The sequence below is a fragment of the Thalassophryne amazonica genome, chromosome 12, assembly GCF_902500255.1.
Source record: "Thalassophryne amazonica chromosome 12, fThaAma1.1, whole genome shotgun sequence".
Classification (NCBI taxonomy): Eukaryota; Metazoa; Chordata; class Actinopteri; order Batrachoidiformes; family Batrachoididae; genus Thalassophryne; species Thalassophryne amazonica.
In genome coordinates this window covers 87,374,208-87,397,059 of record NC_047114.1, presented here as the reverse complement: position 1 = coordinate 87,397,059, position 22,852 = coordinate 87,374,208, and the positions used below count along the sequence as shown (strand labels likewise).

The following is a 22,852-nucleotide window of genomic DNA, read 5'->3' as shown; positions in this document are numbered from 1 at the left end:
TAACTAGGATTACTACGAACACATCAACACTCATTGACAATATATTAACAAATGTTATTGTTGGGAATTTAACCTGTGGATTACTTATTAGTGACATTAGTGATCACTTGCCAGTTTTTGTTGCTTACAATTCCTTAGTTGATAAAGTTGATCATATTGAAATTCCAAATTTCAAAAGGAAAATAACTGAGGAAACTATGGCAAATCTTAGAATGGATTTAATTCACCAAAGTTGGCGTGACATCTATACTGAAGACATTGACCAATCATATGAATTATTTATCTCCATTTTTTCCAAGTTATATGATAAACATTGTCCATTGATGTTAAATGTTGGAAACAAGCAAAATACTGATAAACCTTGGATCACAAAGGGACTGCTGAATGCATGTAAAAAGAAATTTTTTTTTTTGTTCAAGCAATTTTTAAAACTCTTTAAAAGAACAATTGAAGCTGAGTGTAAATATAAGACACCAATAAAGGAGGCTGTGTCTTAACGTGGACAGGAGGTAAGAAGCCACTGCATCTGGATCAGACTTGCAGAAATGTGCCATGATATTTATAAACCCACAAAATAAGTATTTTATTGGATTTATGTCTGTAAAATATACAAAAATATGAAATACTAAACCAAAATGGTTCCAACAATGTGCTACAAAGAAGTAAGAAAGTATTCAACAACAAAGAAACCAAACACAAGCAGTGCACGCTCACATAAATGGGACAAAACCACCAGCCCAAATTATTCACAGAACTGCGCTGTGATTGGCCCGTCAGTGTCAAAACAACATGCCAATGAGGCAATCCAGGTCTCTGTCTTAACTTGCATTGCTCAAAATATTAGCTACAAGTGGGCGCTGTGCATTTCTACACATGTTGGACATCTGGGTTGCTCAGTTAAAAAAAAGAAAAATCAAATTGCTGAAAAATGTTTGCCCTCAAATTGCGCAAAAAGAAGCCTGTAGTATTCAGAAGGCAATGCACATATTTGTGTGTTTATATACTATAAAAGGACCATTGTGAAAGTGTCATACAAACATGTCAAAGTGCATAAAACAGTGAGGATAAAATGTATTACAGTGTATTCAGATGTTGGTACTCGCAGTTAGTACAACGTCTGTCCTGAACAGAAGCAGAAGCGGCCCTTCATTAAAAAGTTCAAATGTGATGCGATTCATCAGATGCCATTTTGAATCACAATGTCTGGTACACACAGCCTTTTCTTTCTGCCTGCATTTCTGACATGTCTTTGGGGTAATGTATAACTGAGCCAATCACACCTGCAAGAGAAACAGAGAGCGCAGATTAGAGTGTTACTAAAGATCATCATATATCATTCATGATTACATTTTATGTCTATTAAAGCTACAGTGTGTATAATTTAGTGTCATCTAGTGTTTTTTTTTTTAAATATGTTGGCGATGGAAATTCAGCTGACAGCCATTTTCTATGCAAAGTTTTAGTGGTCTAATTGTGGCCTGTGCAGAGGATGAAGGAATGCTACCTCTGTGTGTGTTGTTATCTGAGGTTTTCTGTCCCCTGGCTGCACATGTACGTTTAGTGCACGAGGCTTCTGCATGTGCATGTTTCGTGCATGTGAGTCTCACCCTTTGAGACTGCTGACCCTGCCAAGTTTTATAAAGAGACAGCAATACTCACTCCTTACTGCAGGAGTGGCCAAGTTCGGTCCTCGAGAGCCACCTTCGAAGGTGGCTCTCGAGGACCGAACTTGGCCACTCCTGCCTTACTGCATACAGCAGCTGTTGAATTTTTATTCAAGATAGCAGATGGCATCTACTTTTCTTTGCCCGGTTTCATAAAACAGTCTAATCTTGTTTAGTCGACGAAACTCATTTAGTTGACTAATCTTTTGACCGTCGTTGCACAAAGCACTTAGTCAGCTACAGTTTCACGTTAGCCAGCTAAAGTTTTTAGCCTGGTATAGAGGAGGCTAATCTTATTTTAGACGACAAAACTTCAGTTAGAGTTGATCTAACTTACAAACTTAAGTTCAAACAACTTAATTCATTCGGGTTTTACCAACTGTAACTCTTTTTTAAGTTGGCTCTTTTTTCAGTGTAATAATAATAATGATAATAACAATTTGAAAATCTTGAATCACATCCAGATTCTGATCAGCACTGCCTCAGATCACATAACGTCCTCGGTGAAGGTTTAAAAAAAAAAAAAAAAAAAAAAGAGGTCACAGAACCATAGTTGGAATCAGGACTGAACCACATGATAGCTCATGCCCTTCCTGTGGGCATGTTCTTGTCTTAGTTTACTTATTGAACTCTCGTCAATGTTTTCCTGAAGCTGTTAAAACAGAAATCTACACAGTTTAAACTGTGAAGGAGAAATTACTGTTTTCTTACCCCCTGGGTGCCTCAAACCTACACAGAATGAGAAAAAAAAGCACATATGACCACACTTGACAATTCTGCCCAGTCATGTAATAAATGAAGGTTACTAGTGGGGTCAGTCATTAAAAAAGTGAGATGATACAAGAAATGCAAAGAAGATGGAGACAGAAAAGATTAAAAATACAAAATAAAAATATAGAAGATATGATAATAACAACAATGAAAGAAACTGACCAATAAATCAATTTCAAGATAAATGTAACTTCAACTACACATATCTTGAGTGAGAAAGAAGTGTCTGCTGTTATTTCTCTGATTAAATACATTTATGTTCAAAAAGGCTGTGTGTCTCTTTCTCTCTCGAACCTCAGTCACTGAGTACCTCACCTGGCTGTCTTCCGATCTTTTTTCTTCTTTAGTGGCTAAAGTCAGACAAAATCCTTTCTGCTGGCTTTGTGTGGAGCTATGATATGTTATTTGAGTTATTAGGAGGTAAAACAATCTCAAACGATTGGATTGCTCCTCTGATTTACTACACTCAACAAAAATATAAACGCAACACTTTTGGTTTTGCTCCCATTTTGTATGAGATGAACGGAAAGATCTAAAACTTTTTCCACATACACAATATCACCATTTCCCTCAAATATTGTTCACAAACCAGTCTAAATCTGTGATAGTGAGCACTTCTCCTTTGCTGAGATAATCCATCCCACCTCACAGGTGTGCCATATCAAGATGCTGATTAGACACCATGATTAGTGCACAGGTGTGCCTTAGACTGTCCACAATAAAAGGCCACTCTGAAAGGTGCAGTTTTATCACACAGCACAATGCCACAGATGTGAGAACGCAAGATTTGAGGGAGCGTGCAGTTGGCATGCTGACAGCAGGAATGTCAACCAGAGCTGTTGCTCGTGTATTGAATGTTCATTTCTCTACCATAAGCCGTCTCCAAAGGCGTTTCAGAGAATTTGGCAGTACATCCAACCAGCCTCACAACTGCAGACCACGTGTAACCACACCAGCCCAGGACCTCCACATCCAGCATGTTCACCTCCAAGATCGTCTGAGACCAGCCACTCGGACAGCTGCTGAAACAATCGGTTTGCATAACCAAAGAATTTCTGCACAAACTGTCAGAAACCGTCTCAGGGAAGCTCATCTGCATGCTCGTCGTCCTCATCGGGGTCTCGACCTGACTCCAGTTCGTCGTCGTAACCGACTTGAGTGGGCAAATGCTCACATTCGCTGGTGTTTGGCACGTTGGAGAGGTGTTCTCTTCACGGATGAATCCCGGTTCACACTGTTCTATCTCAGCAAAGGAGAAGTGCTCACTATCACAGACTTAGACTGGTTTGTGAACAATACTTGAGGGAAATGGTGATATTGTGTATGTGGAAAAAGTTTTAGATCTTTGAGTTCATCTCATACAAAATGGGAGCAAAACCAAAAGTGTTGCGTTTATATTTTTGTTGAGTGTACGTCACTGTGCAGAATTGGTCTGCCTGTCTCAATGACAACCCCACCTGCTCCTAATCCATCACCAATCCAGCATCCACTAACCATTCAGCAGGTAGCAGACATGTTCACAAAAGTTTAATGTGTTTGTCCTCAATACATGCCCAGTTAATTTGAAGAGTGACAAAAAGGTAGCTTTCCCCCAGTTTAGGAATAATAGGATAAAAACAGAAAGGTAAAATGGTGATTTACTCACCTTGGCTTTCAGAGATGAAGAGTGTGATAATGATGATGCCAACTAAGGCCATGAGTGCCAAGACTGGAATCAGAAATTGATTTACAGGGATACCTGTAACTAGGGAAAATATTCCAAAACTGTAATCTGATTGCATGGCAATAATATCACAGAGCTACAGTGTGGAAAAACAAGAGACAAATGTATGTGTGTGTATGTCCCTCGGCTGTCCAAATGGCACCTCAGAATTGAGCCACACATATACTGTGACATATGGGGAGTGACATAGGCTGTTAAGCACTTTAATAGTAGGAGTAGTGTTGTAGTTGTAGTAGTAGTAGTAAAGGGGAGAGACACTTTTGTGATGCAGAACTGAGCCTAACTTGACACACATATTTTGACATAGGGGTGATATAGGCTACTGAGCACTTTAGTAGTACTACTAGTAGCAGTAGGAATAGTAGTAGTAGTCTAGTAGTAGTACTTTAAAGGGCAGATACTTTTGTGCTGCATCATCATCGGCAAGTGTGCTAAAAGGTTGGTGTCATACTTTCCTATTCTCTTCTTTTTCCCTTGAATTGTTTATCTCTTAATTTTTGCAAGTAACAGTAGCAGTAGCATAGTAGTAGCAGTAGCAGTAGTCGTAGTAAATGGACTGCAAATGGACTACATTTATATAGCGTTTTCCATCTGCATCAGACCCTCAAAGCACTTTACAATGATGCCTCGCATTCACCTATTCATACAGACACACTCATACATAGACTCATAAGCTACAATAATGTTCTATCCCATGAAAATGTGATGTGTCACACATGGATGCCGGAATCCTATCAAAGCCATCAGATAGAAAATGTAAAGTTCGCAAATAATCAATCAAACAAACAAACAAAAAACAAAACAGCAGTACTGGGACACATCTGAATTTCTCAGATCACAGTGTGCGCCGGCGAGCCAGAATATTTTTGTATAATGCACCCTTGCTGTCCCACTGCACAATGCTTGATCACAGGTGCTCTGCTGACAGTAAAGGATAGATTTACATGCAGATTATGTAACAGGAAAGCCGCACCGCAGAGCTTTCAAATGGGTTTGGATGTGGGTTTTCCTGCATTAGCGCCATGCAAGCCTGCAGCAAAGAAAACTCTCTGTACACACCACTTACTCAGGGTGTTCCCACAGTAGAGTTAATGAATTTGTCAAACAAAATAGTTTGGAGACAAAAATTTAAACACATTTTTCCACCCATCATCAATTTGACTAAATCAGTGTGTTTTTCTGCAGCAATCAGGTCAGGTTAGGAAGCATTGGCCGTGTGCTTCCACGGCACCACAGGGTGACATCTCAGCAACCCCATCAACCCCCATCCTCGTGAGCCTTAGAGCGGAGACATTAAGTTTGCTGACAGTCATTATTTATTGTCTTCACCTGTTTCCATGTGCCTGTTCACAAAATATCTCAAAAACTAACTGAGGAAATTTAACCAGATTTTTTACATTAGTTAAGTCCCGTCTAAGGATGAACACTTTAACTTTTCAGGTTCAGGTGTCAAAGGTCAAGGTCAGCTCGTAAGGACAAACTTTTTGCCCAATGCAAGTAGATGGAGGGAATTTTCCAAGACTTGTAACTCATGATTTTGAGACAAGAGACCCCATGAGTACTATCAGATATGAATAGGAAATCACATGCAGCCATTCATAATATTCCATTGCATTTGACCTTGAAGGTCACAATCAATTTTGCTCAAGCTTTGATTGTTTACAGTGGCTAAAGCAGAGGTCTTAAACCGGTTCCTGCAGGTGATTTCACTGAGTGAAATCACCTGCTGGAGTGGGTGGTTGCACAGAAAGCCTGCACCCTCTCGGCCCTTTCTGGAACCGGGTTGAGACCTCTGGGCTAAAGGGTGCTAGACAGGCCCATGGGTGCAATTACAGTACACATGAGCAGGAAGTCAAATGCAGGCTTTCCAAATATATCATCAGATTTGATCTTGAGTGGTTTTGAAGGTCACAATGCAAGTCCCTCAAGCTTTGATGATTTATAGTTGCTAAACAGTGCCGGATTGGTCCATAATTACATTACGTAAACATGAGTACACTCTAAGAAATAAAATGTAGAATTTAATTGATAAAGTTAAGGTAACATTTTCCACATAACTTTGGCAATTAAGTGCAAACAATATTGGGATTTAAGTAATAATGTTTCATTTGATTTAATTAATTTCAACTACAATATTGTTTTGCACTTAATTGACAATGTTATATGGAACAAGTTACCTTAACTTTATCAATTAAATTCAACATTTTATGCCTAAAAGTGTATGTTTCATTTCTTAGAGTGTAGGAAATCGTATGTGGGCTTTCAAAATATACAATCAGACCTTGAACGACCTTCAAGGTCAAAATCTAGGAGGTGGGTTTTGCACATGCCAGAGCGTCCCTCCAGATCTACTTGTATTTACAGTGGCTAGAATGCTAATCAAAAGTGGCATTATTACAGAATGAGGATCACAGTTAGCACTGATTGCTCATAGGATGAAGGTCGAGGGTTTGGTTCCTTTCTGGAGGCACTTTGCATGTTTTCTGCCTGGGCTTCTTTTGGTCACTCCGGCTTCCTCCCCAACATCAAAACATGCATGTTTAGTTCCTTTCCCAACAGGGAGTGGTAGTAACATGACCTCAGTCACTGTGCAAACACTCACCCAGCATGAACCCACATTGAGGGTGAAGAGTGCTATGGAGCTAACGCATCACCCCCATCAACACGTGACAATAAGAAAACACGCACTCCTTGATTTTGGATGCATATTTTAACACCATATCCAAGGTGGAATAATTTATGGTTCAGTGTCAAAAACACTTCCACAGAGAGAAGTCTAATTAAATATATCAGTGCAAATAACTTTAATTCCCAAAAGCAAGGAAAACAACTGTAGCACCTGTGTGTCAACGTGCCCTTCTTCAAGACTATGAACCCCAAATTGCTCCTGGTGTGCAGGTCTTACAAATTGCATGGAAGTTGGCTTCATTGTGTGAAAGTGACTGTAAGTGACTTTGAACATTCCTTTTTTTCCTATCTTTGCACACTGTCAAATGCATGAATGTAAATGAGTTTATATACCAGATGGTTCCTGAGAAAGCTTCAGTTCTCTCATAAGCTTGGTGCATCCCTCCTGCAGGAGGATCCTCTCCCTACTTGTACGCTGCACCTCCTTGTCCCACAGCGCTTTGAGGCTCAGTGCTTGTGGTACGTTTGCTGTCCATGTGTCAGACTGGTTCAGAGTCAGGTAGACCTTTCCATCGTAGAACACACGGTCAGTCCAGTGCAGCTCAGACCCCTCCATGATGCATTCACGTAAACGAAGGACAGTGTAGTTTCCTGGTGTACAAACAGTAAGAGTACAGTATCAATTAGAAGGGCCACTCAGTGAGTGCAACACCTGTACCTTACATGTTTGAAACAGATTCATGCAAATTAATTATTGTTTAAATTTTAATTATTTAAATTTAATTAAGTTTAATGATTTTTAAAATTGTTGCACTTTATCCTTTACTAACATACAACTCTGCCACCATGTTTAATCCACAGTGGCACCAAACAGTTCCAGGTTAAACTGTTATGACTTTGAGTTTGACCTTTCAAGGTCAACCAAAGTCAAAGGTCATGTGGCCAATAGAACGGTGAGATATGACTTCATACTAGTGTTTCATCCATACATACATATATATATATTAACTAGTTCTTAGGAATAGTCATTCCAAATTAGTTTGACCTTTTGAGGTCACCCAAGGTCACAGATTATGTGAACAACAGAAAGGTGACTTCATATTAGTGTTTTAAAGTAACCTGCTCCTCAAAACATGCCTTTTTAAATGTCTTCTGTATATTGACATTGGGCCCAGATTTGAATCTTGGCCTGTGACCTTCACTTGTAACCGAGTTTTCTCAGAAACGAATCACTTTGTCCTTGGCCAACCCCCAACCATTCCAGCAAGTTTGGTCTAAATTGCATCTAAACATCATGTCTGCATGTGGCCCCTGGGTGTGGTCTACATTGGAGCTTGAATGCCCAGAACTTGCTTGTGGGATGTGGAGCACCTTGTGTGGGTTGTAAACCGTTTGTCTTGGGGTCAGAACTGGGGAAAGACCTAATTTCGATTACTGAACTGACATCGGTGCAATCGCTGATTTGAGTCGCACGAGTGGGACTCTGGTCTTCGCCCCCTGGCTGTCCTTTCGGAACATTTTCACTGTGAACACTGGACTATACATGGTTGCTGGCCTGCATAGTTTCTGTTACTCCATGTTCTGACAACTCTTTGTTGTTTTATTTTGTCAGTATGGCCAAAACAGAAAGGTCATAGCACTGAGTCTGGCTCGGCTAAAGTTTCTTCCTGTAGTCAAAAAAGAAACGTAGAGGGAGTTTTTCCTTACGACTGTCGCCAGTGTGCTTTCTCATGATGGTAAGGTCTAAGCCTTGCTTTTGTATCAGGCCTTCGAGTGACGTTTGTTGTGAATTAGCGCTGTACTAATAGATTCAATTGAATTTGAGTCAAGTTGTTCTCACACACACACACAAAGCCAAAAACAACACCTCCACATGAGCTACTCAGTTTTGAGTTATGAGTTTTAACACCAGAGCTTTCACAAATACACATCTCATTTGAAGCTTAGACTATCCTTCACATTCTTTACTGATACACATCTTACTCTGTTCTGGGTTCTGGCCCACACTGAATGTCGGAAGGACGGCACTTGCTGACATGGTTTGAACAATGTTGTTGACTTCCTGGCTTGAACCAGTCAGAGGAACTCCATTGAGAAGAACCCGATCAACCACCTGCTGTGTGCCAACCACACCCCAACGCTGCACCTGAAGGATAACAGCTTCTAAAGAGAGGCAAAACATGTAGCAAAGAAGAACAGAGATGTTACAACAGATAACAAGAACATTTCATGGTGACGTAAAATGCAAAACAGGCCAAAACACAAAGTATTACAAACACTGTTTAAAAGTGTCTTTAAACAAACACACTCAGGAATGCATTCTTCCAGCAAGGCCTGAAGCACAAAACTACTTCAAATACCATGAGATACCAGAACTATGCAAGATCGGCCACTCAGCAGAAAATGCAAACCAGGCTAAGTCATGTGTGTGATAAACCCAGGGATTGGTGTCTCTTTCTTTGTTAGTCTATTATGTTTATCTCTTAAAGCTACAGTGTGTAGGATTTAATGTCACCTAGTGGTGAGGTTGCAGACTGCATCATGTTTGCCATCATGTCTTCACTTCTTTTGTATGTATGATCCTCGATTTCACAAAAAAATGAGGGTCCTCAGACTTGTTAGTCTGCACAAACAAGTAGGCAGTTTATAGGGGAGCAACTACTAATTCTTTTTATTTGAGTTTTCCGGCTATGCTGCAAAATGCAAAACACAAGTAGCTCATGAAAACACAGATTCATTGTTGCAGGTAATTAATTATACATTAATGAACAGATGGTTATGCTATACTCCATTTCTGCCAGTCATCCTCTGCACAACCATCATCAGCAACCAGAGGAGCCTGTTGAGCCACAGACTGCTCCTTAAGTGCAGGACCAACAGAGTGAAAAACTCCTTTGTCCTTCAGGCTATCAGACTGTACAACTCGTCACTCAGGGGATTATCGGGAAGACAGAGGACGGGAAGGAGAGGAGCAATAGTAGCCAGTAAGCCAGTAGCGAGCAGTATTGCTGGTATTTATATTTACATTTTGCAAATTGTTTCTTACTTTTACTTCGTTTTGACCGTTGGGGTTTTTACATAATTATTGTATGGCCTTGCCTTACAATATAAAGCGCCTTGGGGCAACTGTTTGTTGTGATTTGGCGCTATATAAATAAAATTGATTGATTGATTGATTTGGATGCTCTGTGTGCTGCTATCAAATACTGCTGGAATCTCAATTTCCCCGAGGAAGTCTTCCAAAGGGATTAATAAAGTTCCGTCTAATCTAATAAACACTTTCATTCCTGCATCATGCACAAGCAAAACATTGCAATTCAACCACTGAACACTTTGCAAAAAAACATAACTACAGTTACATTACTGCATGCTTCCAGTGTCACAACCAGGCTCTTAACCTGATGTCCAAACTTCAATCTAACAAATGAGTTTACTTTAAATAAATTTTGTTTCAGTTTCCACTTTATTTGTCACATGTATGTTAACACAGAGACTATACTGGAATAGGCTCCAGCCCCCCTAAACCCGTGAGCCTTAATTGGAATAAGCAGGTATAAAATACGTAGATGGATGGATGTTAACACAGAGGTCATCCTTACAATGAAATACATTTTATGAGGTAATAGCACAGAAGGCACTCTGAACTGTGTCTTAAAGACAGTATAAAATGATAAAAAGTATGTAATAAAATGATATCAATTTGGGGGAAAAAAGGGTAGGAAGGGCATAAAAGGCTTAAGTAATAAAAGTATAAAAAGTATGAAAGTAAAGGTAAGAAAGGCACAAATAGTCAAAAGTTGCTATATTGAACATTGTTAAAGTGCTAAATGTGATTTGACTGGAGTCTGTGCATGTTCAGTGCAATGAGGTCGTCTGTGATAAAGTGATCAGTGGCATAAAGTATGAAGAAGTGAGATAAAGTGTCTTGTAGTACGAATTGTCAGTGTTTAGTGTGAGTCCAGTATAGTGAGGTAGTCTATGTATTGGAGTTGAGAAGCCTGATGACTTGGTGGTAGAAACTCTTCTTGTGACTTGTGGTCCATGCAGCCAAGCTCCTGTTTTGTTTGCCTGATGGTAGTAGAATAGTTGGTGTGCAGGGTGGCTGTTATCTTCGATGATGCCGTGTGACTTCCGCAGGCATCGCTGGTTGTAAATTTCCTGGATGGGAGGTAGACTCTTGCCTGTGATGTGCTGTGTCGCCTCCACTACCCTCTGTAGAGTTTTCCAGCAATAGGCAGAGCAGCACCCATACCATACTGTTATATAATCCATCAGCAGACTCTCAATTGTGCTCCTGTAGAAGTTGATTATGTTTGTATTCATACCAAATTTCTTCAGCTTCCTCAGGAAGTAGAGTCACATGTTTTCCTGCATACACTGTGTTTGTGCTGAACCCAGGATAGCCCTCTGTGATGTTCACGCCAAGGAGCTTGAAACTGCTGACTCTTTCAACCTCAGCACCGCTGATGTGGACGGGTCAGTGTGCCACGAGACAGTGTGCTGTCTCCTATAGTCCACTATCATCTCCTTAGTCTTGCTGACATTGTGAGAAAGGCTGTCATCCTGGCACCAGTTCTTAGTGCCTTAACCTCATCTCTGTAGGCCATCTCATCACTGCCTGTGATAAGGCCCAAAATGGTTGTGTCAACAGCAAACTTAATGATGATGTTGGAACTGTGCTTAGCAGTACAATCGTGAGTGAACAAGCAGTACAAGAGGGGACTGAACACACAGCCCTGTGGCACACCAGTGTGCAGGATTGGCTTAGAGGTGTAGCTGCCGACTCTCACCACCTGTGGCCTACACATCAGGAAGCTGAAAATCTATCTGCAGATGGACGCCTCCAGCTCAAGATCCTCTAGCTTGGAGGTGGGTTTTTGACAGGGTTTTTTATATACTCGTATTAGCAATATTATTATCAAATATTAATGTCTTTACTTTGATTGTTAATGTCTTCACTTTGATGTACTCTCTGTGATCTTGTCTTTGATTCTGTTCTCTATTTTTCATATATACATATATGCATGTGTGAGAGTTCATGTACCATTATTCTTTTAAATAATTACTCATTGTCAAAGCAATCATATACACTGAACTGTTCAAGTAATCATTAAAACTGTCACAGGAGAAAGTGAGCAGATGATCTTTGGCTTAGTGAATGTGCAGACTGTTTTGCTAGAGCTATGTTTTTGCTGAGCACAGATGTACATTTTAATTAACATGTCGGCCTTGAGCAGAGAATAACACAGCCTGTACACTAGTTCAAGGCTGGCACTGTAATGTTTCAATTTGAAGAACAATTACTATCTGTCTGAGGAGACCACAAGGTGCCTTCAGGTGCAAAGTGATACAAATATCAACTGACTGAAGAAACACATCTGTGCTTTTGAATATTGTTTTGTAATATGTCTGTGTGCAACTTGCTTCAAATAAATCCAGGAGAAGAGTGGGCGGACCCTTCAGAGCGGACGCGGACGGTTTGTGGCGAGGGGTCATGCTCGTTCGCTTGATCAGGAAATGAAATTCAGTCTCCTGCGTGATCATTCTTTGTGTTAGCTAACTGAGTTGCTCTTTTACAGATGTCAACTGTGACATCTTGGTCCTTCGAGAGCCAGGTACCAATAGACAGGGACACTCATTGGCCCGTGACGGAGGAAGCTCGTGGAAGACCGCGGCCGCGGCAGCGACTAGTTCCCGCAGACCCTTTTCCGGGGGGACGGGTCTCCTCCCTAACGGGTCACCGCCTACCGGGGTGAAGGCATACAGACTTCAGCGGTGGTGACAGAGTGTGATCGCGGGTGAGACTCCTTTTCTTTACGTGCATGTGTGTGTGCGTGTGGCTGTGAGTCACCACAAGGAAAAACCCCGTAATGTCTTTTCTGGTTTGTCTCTTGGCTTAAACACTGTAAGGTGTGAGACAAACACCTGGCTGTAAAGCATTAAATTTTACTCTCTGAGAGAGAAAGAGAAAAGTCAGGTGGCGCAGTGGTTAAAGACCATCTGTTACGGAGCCGTGTGCTCGCGCTGCATTCCCGCTGTGTCAGACACCTGATGTGGCTGTTGGCTCCAGGCTGAGCCAGCAGCGGTTTACAATTGGCAATTAATAAAGTAAGAGACAACTAAAAGACCACTTTCAGGTCTGGAACAGTGCGTAAAAAAACTGTACAATGTTAGGTCGGTGAAACCTTCGGTGGACGAGCCGTAAAATTCTGATATAAAAACGGGTGAAGCGTGATAACAGCAGAGCTAAAATGAGATAACAGCTGAAGCGCAGCAGTGTGAATGTGTTTGTGTAAGTGTGCTTTTATGAATGAGAATGTGCACAAAGTAATCGCGGGGGCCTGTCACCAGTTTTAACCTACTGGCAGAAACGAAGTCCTGTCTGCAAAGTAGGTTGTAAGCATTATATACGCACCACACCTGTTTGCAAGCCTACAAGTCTGAAAAGAAGCCCTAAGCAAGGTCACCCACCTCTCAGAGGTCGAAGTGGTGACACTTTTCAGACTGATCGGTGACCAAACAGTGAAAAAAGAACAACAACCTGTTTGTTTAGATCTCCCTATGAGATAACCCCACGAACAGCTAAAATGGGTAACAGTTGTTGTTCTCACAGCCAACATGACACACAGTCAAATGATGTTAGGAACATGGAGACAAAAGATCCAGCATCACCTGAACACTTAAAAATATGGCGAGAGACAGTTAACGTCTCGGGAAAATTACAGTTAAACTCCACAACAAAGTCATTTGATACCGTAAAAGAGAACACCAGTGATTTTACAAAAAGGCAAGAGAGATGTGAAGTGAAAAATACACCAGACCATGCTTTTGCACCAAACACAGCAGTTTTTAAACCTGCCGGAGCAGTCATAATGATGTGTGAGGAAGAAGTGTATTTTATAGGAAAGGGCAAAGGTCAGCCCTGTAGAGCGGCCAGAGGCAAAGCCTGTGGATGTGAGATAAAGAGAAAATTGACATGTTGGAAGTGTGGGAAGAATGGAGACTTTGCGCGTGAATGTACACACTCGCAATGATAAGGAGTTCTCCATTTTCAACATGAATTTTGTTTATGTACATATAAGGTTGCAGTTCTTTCTTTTCTAGAAGATTATACTTATCAATTTTTCCTTACTTTTATTCTGTTGTCGCTATATACACAGATACAGATATACACAGCGTAATTATTGTGAATTGTTTTAGATAAAACTGTCAAGGTCACAGGTGCTGGCACTTCAACATTTTAAAGTGTGGAGTTAAGATACTGAGAAATAAGTGCACATTAATCAATTTTGTACATGTATATCAGTGTGAGTTGGTGTCCAGAGTAAAAGATGGAGTATTTTGAGGGAGAATTCTGAAATAGATCTGTTGATGAAATAAAACTTTTCAGTTTGTTAAGATGATAACTCAAAGACAATAAATACTATCATCTTCCTACTTTCCATATTGAATGATCATATAACTGGGATGAAGTGGTTAAAATATGGTTGATTTTTGTACACTGGACAAGGTGTAAAAGTTTGGCAGTTTTGCCTACTTAACAGATTTTAAGCAAAGCTGATCAAGATTATATTTCAGTAGAGTGATTAATGATTGGCTTTATTGTTGTGTGATATATTTTTGTGTGCTGTTGGTTTGAAATTTGTGTGGGTTGATTCTTTTCTGTCTGGGGGAAAAGAAGAAAATTCAGATTGACTGCTTCAATTGAACATTGCAGTATTTGGCCAATCTTGCCTCAGTAATCATGAATGAGCTACTGTGGAACTGACCACTCTATGGCAAGATGCATTATCATCTTGAAAAATGATATCATCCCCAAACATCCTTTCAATTGTCCAAAATATCAACATGAACTTGTGCATTTATTGATGATGTAATGACAGCCATCTCCCCAGTGCCTTTACCTGACATGCAGCCCCATATCATCAATGACTGTGGAAATTTACATGTTCTCTTCAGGCAGTCATCTTTATAAATCTCATTGGAAAGGCACCAAACAAAAGTTCCAGCATCATCACCTTGCCCAATGCAGATTCGAGATTCATCACTGAATATGACTTTCATCCAGTCATCCACAGTCCACAATTGCTTTTCCTTAGCCCATTGTAACCTTGTTTTTTTCTGTTTAGGTGTTAATGATGCCTTTCGTTTAGCTTTTCTGTATGTAAATCCCATTTCCTTTAGGCGGTTTCTTACAGTTCGGTCACAGACGTTGACTCCAGTTTCCTCCCATTCGTTCCTCATTTGTTTTGTTGTACATTTTTCGATTTTTGAGACATATTGCTTTAAGTTTTCTGTCTTGACGCTTTGATGTCTTCCTTGGTCTACCAGTATGTTTGCCTTTAACAACCTTCCCATGTTGTTTGTATTTGGTCCAGAGTTTAGACACAGCTGACTGTGAACAACCAACATCTTTTGCAACATTGCGTGATGATTTACTCTCTTAAGAGTTTGATAATCCTCTCCTTTGTTTCAATTGACATCTCTCGTGTTGGAGCCATGATTCATGTCAGTCCACTTGGTGCAACAGCTCTCCAAGGTGTGTTCACTCCTTTTTAGATGCAGACTAACGAGCAGATCTGATATGATGCAGGTGTTAGTTTTGGGGATGAAAATTTACAGGGTGATTCCATAATTTTTTCCTCAGAATTGAGTGATTCCATATTTTTTTCCTCTGCTTGGTCTAAAAAAGTAACCGTTACTGACTGCCACAATCTTTTTTTCTTGATTTCTTATAGTGTTTCTTAAAGCCAGAAAGTTGCCATTTGAAATGACTTTAGTTTTGTGTCATGTCTGTGATCTGCTTTTTTTCTACAAAATTAAACAACTGAATGAACATCCTCCGAGGCCGGTGATTCCATAATTTTTGCCAGGGGTTGTATTTAGAGAAACGACCAGGGGACGTCTTCACAGGTGTGAAGAAGGGGCTAGTCGAGTTTCTCACCCGGTCCTAAAGTGTAAACCCAGTTATCCAACAGAGCAATCTCATGCAGTGGACAGAGGCAAACGCCCATATGGACTGACACTCAGTTATGCATGATCTGTGTTTGATTATTTATTCATTTATGCATGCATGCATACATAATTTAAAAAAAAATAATCAATCAAGTACCAACAGAGTTAATTCTGCTTGTGATTAACATTTTAATCCATTATAAAGCACATTTTCTGTTTGTGATGTGTATATATATGTATACTCAACAAAAATATAAACGCAACACTTTTGGTTTTGCTCCCATTTTGTATGAGATGAACTCAAAGATCTAAAACTTTTTGCACATACACAATATCACCATTTCCCTCAAATATTGTTCACAAACCAGTCGAAATCTGTGATAGTGAGCACTTCTCCTTTGCTGAGATAATCCATCCCACCTCACAGGTGTGCCATACCAAGATGCTGATTAGACACCATGATTAGTGCACAGGTGTGCCTTAGACTGCCCACAATAAAAGGCCACTCTGAAAGGTGCAGTTTTGTTTTATTGGGGGGGGATACCAGTCAGTATCTGGTGTGACCACCATTTGCCTCATGCAGTGCAACACATCTCCTTCGCATCATCCGTGAAGAGAACACCTCTCCAACATGCCAAACGCCAGCGAATGTGAGCATTTGCCCACTCAAGTTGTTTACGACGATGAACTGGAGTCAGGTCGAGACCCCGATGAGGACGACGAGCATGCAGATGAGCTTCCCTGAGACGGTTTCTGACAGTTTGTGCAGAAATTCTTTGGTTATGCAAACCAATTGTTCCAGCAGCTGTCCGAGTGGCTGGTCTCAGACGATCTTGGAGGTGAACATGCTGGATGTGGAGGTCCTGGGCTGGTGTGGTTACACGTGGTCTGCGGTTGTGAGGCTGGTTGGATGTACTGCCAAATTCTCTGAAACGCCTTTGGAGACGGCTTATGGTAGAGACATGAACATTCAATACATGAGCAACAGCTCTGGTTGACATTCCTGCTGTCAGCATGCCAACTGCACGCTCCCTCAAATCTTGCAACATCTGTGGCATTGTGCTGTGTGATAAAACTGCACCTTTCAGAGTGGCCTTTTACTGTGGGCAGTCTAAGGCACACCTGTGCACTAATCATGGTGTCTAATCAGCATCTTGGTATGGCACACCTGTGAGGTGGGATGGATTATCTCAGCAAAGGAGAAGTGCTCACTATCACAGATTTAGACTGGTTTGTGAACAATATTTGAGAGAAATGGTGATATTGTGTATGTGGAAAAAGTTTTAGATCTTTGAGTTCATCTCATACAAAATGGGAGCAAAACCAAAAGTGTTGCGTTTATATTTTTGTTGAGTGTATATATGTGTATGTATGTATGTGTGTGTGTGTGTGTGTGTGAGACATATGGAGTATGTGATGGCTTTTGGCATATGTGATGGCTTTTCACTTGTCCGTTTGTGAATCGAATTAACAGCAACATCACATCCTTAAAATACATACAGACCAAAATATAAAATAAAACAAACATCCCAATATTTTTTAATTAATACACTATATCTAAGTGGTGTTTATAAAAATATTTTTTAAAAGTTTATTTCTTTTCTGGAATGTGGGTGTGTGAAAGTCAGCAGAGAAAGAACATGACGGAGGCGGGTTTAATGTGACTCACTCCTCTTGCTCAGTCTGTGTTCTTGCTAGAATTTTTCGATTACGCAACAACAAATTTCATCATAACAGAGACAGAGAGTGACCAGAGGTGAAAAAAGACAAAGACCAGAGATTGAAGCAGATACCATATACTGAAGCAGACGAGTAACCAGCTATAACCGAGGAGAGGCCTGTCAACTTCAACCAGGATCAGAAGCAGATGTACTACAAGCTTGAAATACAGCACTGATGTGACCAGACCAGGAGAAAGAAGCAGACGAAACTGCATCTTTGAGAAGGGGAGACAAGAGAATCCTGTTCTATTCCTGTGCACCTGTGTTTGAGGAAAACGTCAAGAGCAGGGCACAGGACAGAGTACATGACACATTATTTTAATTCCACTTGCAGCATGCCTTGCACATACTGATGATAGTACAGATTTATGCACTACAGCTGAAGGGAAATAACATAAAAACAGTTCCAGATTCCCTCAGTCCCTTGCTGAAGTGAACTGAGACTGTGAACTGTCCCCTTCAGCCCCTAAGCCCAGACAAACTGCACCTTTTGAACTGTCACCAAAGAAAGAAGACATCTTCAAGACCAGAACTATAGTTTCTCTCTGACCCTTGAAAAAAAAAAACAACACAGGGACAGAAGGAGAGAAATATCAACAGGTTGTTCAAAACACTGTTTTAGCTATGGAGAGCTTTGCTGCCATAGCAGGATGCAAACGTCACACCTGATGATGATTTTGACAATTATTTCTGTGATTATGGCATTTAATGGCGGTATGAAAAAATATATGAACCATGTTACAATTCAGACCAGAAGAAAGTGATACCTTTATTCAAATCTGGTGACAAGCATCTTTTTACTAACCATAGGCCTGTGTCTTTCTAGTGTCACAATTTTCGAAGATATTGGAAAAACTTTACAATAACATTGGATAAATTTATTGAACAACACAACTTGCTTAATGATAGTCAATATGGGTTTAGATGCAATAGAAGAGATTAATAAACATGTGGACCAAAGGAAAATAGTGATAGGATTATTTGTTGACATAAAAAAAGCAACAAAAAAAAAAAGGCTTTTAACACAATCAATCACAACATATTATTTCAAAAGATGGAGCTTTATGGGATCAGAGAAGTGGCTTTGAATTGAATTAAAAGCTATTTACAAAACTGGAAACAGTTTGTTAAACTTGGGGACTGCTGTTCTTCATATCTGGACATCGTTTGTGGAGTTCCTCAGGGTTCTGTGTTGGCACCAAAGTTATTCATATGGTATATCAATGATTTATGTAAAGTCTCAGATCTGTTTAGAGCAGTCCTCTTTGCAGATGATACGAACTTATTTTGTCCAGGAGATAATTTGCAACAATTACTAGATGATCTGGGATCAGAAACGATAAAGTTGAAGAGATGGTTCAATATGAACAAACTGTCACTAAATTGATCTAAAAACTAAAATAATGTTATTTGGAAACCATAAAAAAGATGGACGAATACAGTTAAACATACAGGGGGGTTAAATATGGAACCTGTCAAAGAGAACAAGTCATCAGATGTGGTCATCGGTGTCAGAATCAATTGGAAAGCACATATTCAACATAGTCAAAAGAAAGTATTAAAACGTATGGCAATATTAAGCAGGGCAAAGCACATTCTTGATGGTAAAGCATTACATACTCTGTATTGCACATTGATTGCACCTTATTTGACTTATGGTGCAAGTATGGGGCAATAACTACAAACCTACAGTACAACCATTATTCAACCTTCAAAAAAGAGCATTAAGAATGATTCATAATGCAGATTATCGGGATCATACCAATCCACTGTTTATTAAATCAAAGATTTTAAAACTCCATGACATGATTTCATTTAAGACTGTTCAATTGATGTATAAAGTAAAAAAAAAAAAATTAAGCAAGTACCTCTCAGAATTGAAGGATATTTTATGCAACGAGAAGGAATATATAATTTAAGGGGTTTGTATCGTTTTAAAATTGCAGGCCCAAGGACAACCAGGAAATGCTTCTGTGTCTCTATTTGTGGAAAGAAAATTGGAATAAGCTACCTGAGAAACTCCTACGATATCCAAATATCAATCAGTTTAAATATTTATACAAAGAAATGGTGTTCGACGGATATGTATCTGATGGAAAACGTTGAATTGTGTTGTATGATGAATGTGCTTCCTTGAAATTCTTACTATTGAATGTACTGGGGTTACTAACTTACTAAATATTGTGATTTGTCCTCTTGCTTGATCAATGGCTCAATGGATTATTTCCACCACAGCTGATGGCTTATTGCTAGACCGTGACTATATTGTGTTATTGCTATCGGATGCTGAATTATGTCAACCCTTCCAGACGGGGCAAAATGATGGTTAAGTACACTGTTTGTAAGATTACTGATGTTTCTACAGTGATGATGTTGATAATGTAGACATTAAAATTCGATAAACAGGGGGAATAATGACAGGGTTTTCTATATATTAGCAATATTATTATCAAATATTGTCTTTACTTTGATTGTTAATGTCTTCACTTTGATGTACTCTCTGTGATCTTGTCTTTGATTCTGTTCTCTATTTTTCATATATACATATATGCATGTGTGAGAGTTCATGTACCATTATTCTTTTAAATAATTACTCATTGTCAAAGCAATCATCACTGAACTGTTCAAGTAGTCATTAAAACTGTCACAGGAGAAAGTGAGCAGATGATCTTTGGCTTAGTGAATGTGCAGACTGTTTTGCTAGAGCTATGTTTTTGCTGAGCACAGATGTACATTTTAGTTAACGAGTCGGCCTTGAGCAGAGAACAACACAGCCTGTACACTAGTCCAAGGCTGGCACTGTAATGTTTCAATTTGAAGAACAATTACTATCTGTCTGAGGGGACCACAAGGCGCCTTCAGGTGCAAAGTGATACAAATATCAACTGACTGAAGAAACACATCTGTGCTTTTGAATATTGTTTTGTAATATGTCTGTGTCTGGGTGAAGGGATGATGGTGGATGCCTTGGGGTGGGGGTCAGCGCACACTTTGATAGCATGACCTGGAATGGTTTCTGGCCCCAGAACTTTGTGGGGGTTGACTGACCTTTTCGATGACAAATCTGACAGCTTACCCGCTGACCTGAGGGCATAATCGCCTCAAAACAAGCATAGAAGTTGTTTAACTCATCCAGGAGACTCGCGGTGGAATGTTTTTCTTATTCTTATCATTGGCTATGGTAGTTAGGCTCCACTTTGTCTTTGTATGCTCTCTTGGTATTCCTGATGGCTTTCTGGAGGTCATACCTGGTTGCTTTGTAGGCATCAGCATCACTTGAGTAGAAAGCAGTGGTCCGTACTTTTAGTTTGACACCATTTACTTTCTGAGTTACTTCTAGTTTCTGATTAGAGTATGTGAAGACAGTGGCTTTGGGGAGGGATCCTCTCTATGCAACCAGAGATTTTTAATGACATTATCGTCCATTCAATGGCCACAAGAAGCGATTTACTGTGAATGTTAATGTTGTGTTGTGATTACTGTGTAGCTTTTTAGCCCATGACCGTGTTTATGTTCTAAGCAGTACTGGAGCAATTAAATTGTTTCTCTCCCAAATGAAAATATGAACCCTAATAAAAACATTTAGTCCAAGTTAAAAAAAAAAGATTTTTTTCTTTATATTTTCTGAAATTCCAAAAAAAGCAGGGATCCATATAATTACGCCATTTTAAGTGTTGCACAACACAACATTCATGATGTTTTGAATGCGTCAAATATCTTATCAAATAATCTAATCAGTTCACAAACCCTGTGACCTATAGTGCTTTGTGTTTGTGCATCAGACAAGCAAGACATGTTTGAAAATGAAATAAATTTTTATCAAAGGAGATTGGTGGATGTTAGGCCTACTACTATAAAATAGGAGAAAATTTGTGTTTTTTGCAATAATGCTGCTTCCCAGCCAAATATTTACACACTTCCAGGAACTGTGCAATAGGAGAAATCCAATGTGGTCCAGGTCCAATTCTGAAATATTTCCTATTTGCATACTGTGTGGAACATATTCATTTGAAAGCAGTCACACATTAAAATGTTTCATTAAAAAGCCCATCAACTTTACACATGCTGATTAAAGTTTTGTTTTACTGTGTTTGATATCTCATATTTAATATAACTAATACTAGTGTTTAGCTTGTGGTGTACATTTGTATTCTTACATACTGCTGGCAAGTGAAACCTCTGTATCTAACCATTTCTCCCATAAATGCTTTGACATAAGCAGCTGTTTTCCACTAGAAACATGGTGCATCTATATTATAATAGCAGCCTCTGTGCGAGCGTGTGCGTGTGTGTGTGTGTGTGTGTGCGCGCGCGCGTATGGCTTCAATCACGCAAAAACCAGGGAGAACTAACATTTGGCATGCTAATGTATTTTGGGTCAAGGATGAACACTGCGAAAACGGAAAGTTGATAGAACAAATATTTTCTGAGAAAACAGCAATTTTAGCTAACCAGTAAACAATGGACATTGCAATGCAGCACAATATATACAGGGTTGGGTAGGATTACTTTGAAAGAATACATGTGGATTACATGTACGTATATACATACATTTGGATGACTTGTAATCTGATTACTTTTGGATTACATTTCAAAGTAATCCTACCCAATCCTATATATATATTTATAAATATATTTATATTATATATTTTATATATAAAATACATACATATATACATACACACACACATATATATATATATATTTGCCATTTACCAACTTCCGCATTAAATGGCTCCAAGAGGGCTCGCAAACCCAGTGAAACTGTGCAAAATGTAAACAGAAGGTCCACCCAGCTAAAAGAAGTTTCCAAAGGACGCTGTCTGTAGTTCATGTTTTAAAAAATACGCCCAAAAGTCGGTGCACTTTTTTCTTTTGTCAGTTTTCCATGTTCAGCTATGCAACTTAAAAAAAATTTAAACAAAAAATGTTCTTACCTACTGTATCTGGAACACCCTGTGATAAGTGACACAGCAGAACGAGCACAAATAAAAGCATTTTGTCGTTGTTTCCCGCTTCAAGCAGCGCCAGAATTCAAATCTTCAGTGCTATAAAAAGTGACAAATTATTTAAGTTAATGATGCGCCGCTAATACTCCAGAAAGAAGCAGATTCGCCAACTCGTCAAATGCCCCGTTTATTTTCAGCTTTACTGTATTTTGTAAACACGCCCCTCTCGCTTCCGATTGGTTAATCTAACTGTCTCACAGACAGGCACAGCCTCGCAAACGCAAGCAGTAGGGCGGGGCTTCCGAACAAACTCCGCCAATAATAATAATAATAATAATAATAATAATAATAATAATAATAATAATAATAATAATAATAATAATAATAATAATGACAATAAATGGTGCTTTCAAGCAATGTAAAGAGCGCTTTATAACAACC

The 22,852-nt window shown here is 39.5% G+C and overlaps 1 protein-coding gene across 2 annotated transcripts; it reads right to left on the bottom strand.

Moving 5' to 3' along the window:
- Window positions 1-296: 296 nt before the first annotated feature.
- On the bottom strand, window positions 297-22,622 carry LOC117522034. Of its 2 annotated transcripts, none has more exons than XM_034183402.1 (6): window positions 22,400-22,622; window positions 8,770-8,949; window positions 7,180-7,437; window positions 4,081-4,173; window positions 2,376-2,393; window positions 297-1,280 (listed from the first exon to the last, which is right to left on the bottom strand). In XM_034183402.1, exons 1-6 carry the CDS (start codon window positions 22,458-22,460, stop codon window positions 1,195-1,197), a joined length of 696 nt encoding a protein of 231 aa, XP_034039293.1. In that variant the 5' UTR covers window positions 22,461-22,622; the 3' UTR covers window positions 297-1,194. The 2 variants fall into 2 exon arrangements, with proteins under 2 accessions (XP_034039293.1, XP_034039292.1); XM_034183401.1 differs by having other exon boundaries at window positions 4,081-4,179; window positions 22,400-22,621.
- Between the last annotated feature and the right edge of the window lie 230 nt (window positions 22,623-22,852).

What these genes read in the sequence shown, in the direction of transcription:
- LOC117522034 (XM_034183401.1), bottom strand. Translation starts at nt 22,460, where the DNA reads ATGCTTTTATTTGTGCTCGTTCTGCTGTGTCACTTATCACAGGGTGTT. An exon ending in GGGCCAGAACCCAGAACAGA is followed by an intron (nt 7,438 to 8,769) that starts GTAAGATGTGTA and finishes TTTGTACACCAG; the next exon opens with GAAACTACACTGTCCTTCGT. An exon ending in GCTTTCTCAGGAACCATCTG is followed by an intron (nt 4,180 to 7,179) that starts GTATATAAACTC and finishes TATTTTCCCTAG; the next exon opens with TTACAGGTATCCCTGTAAAT.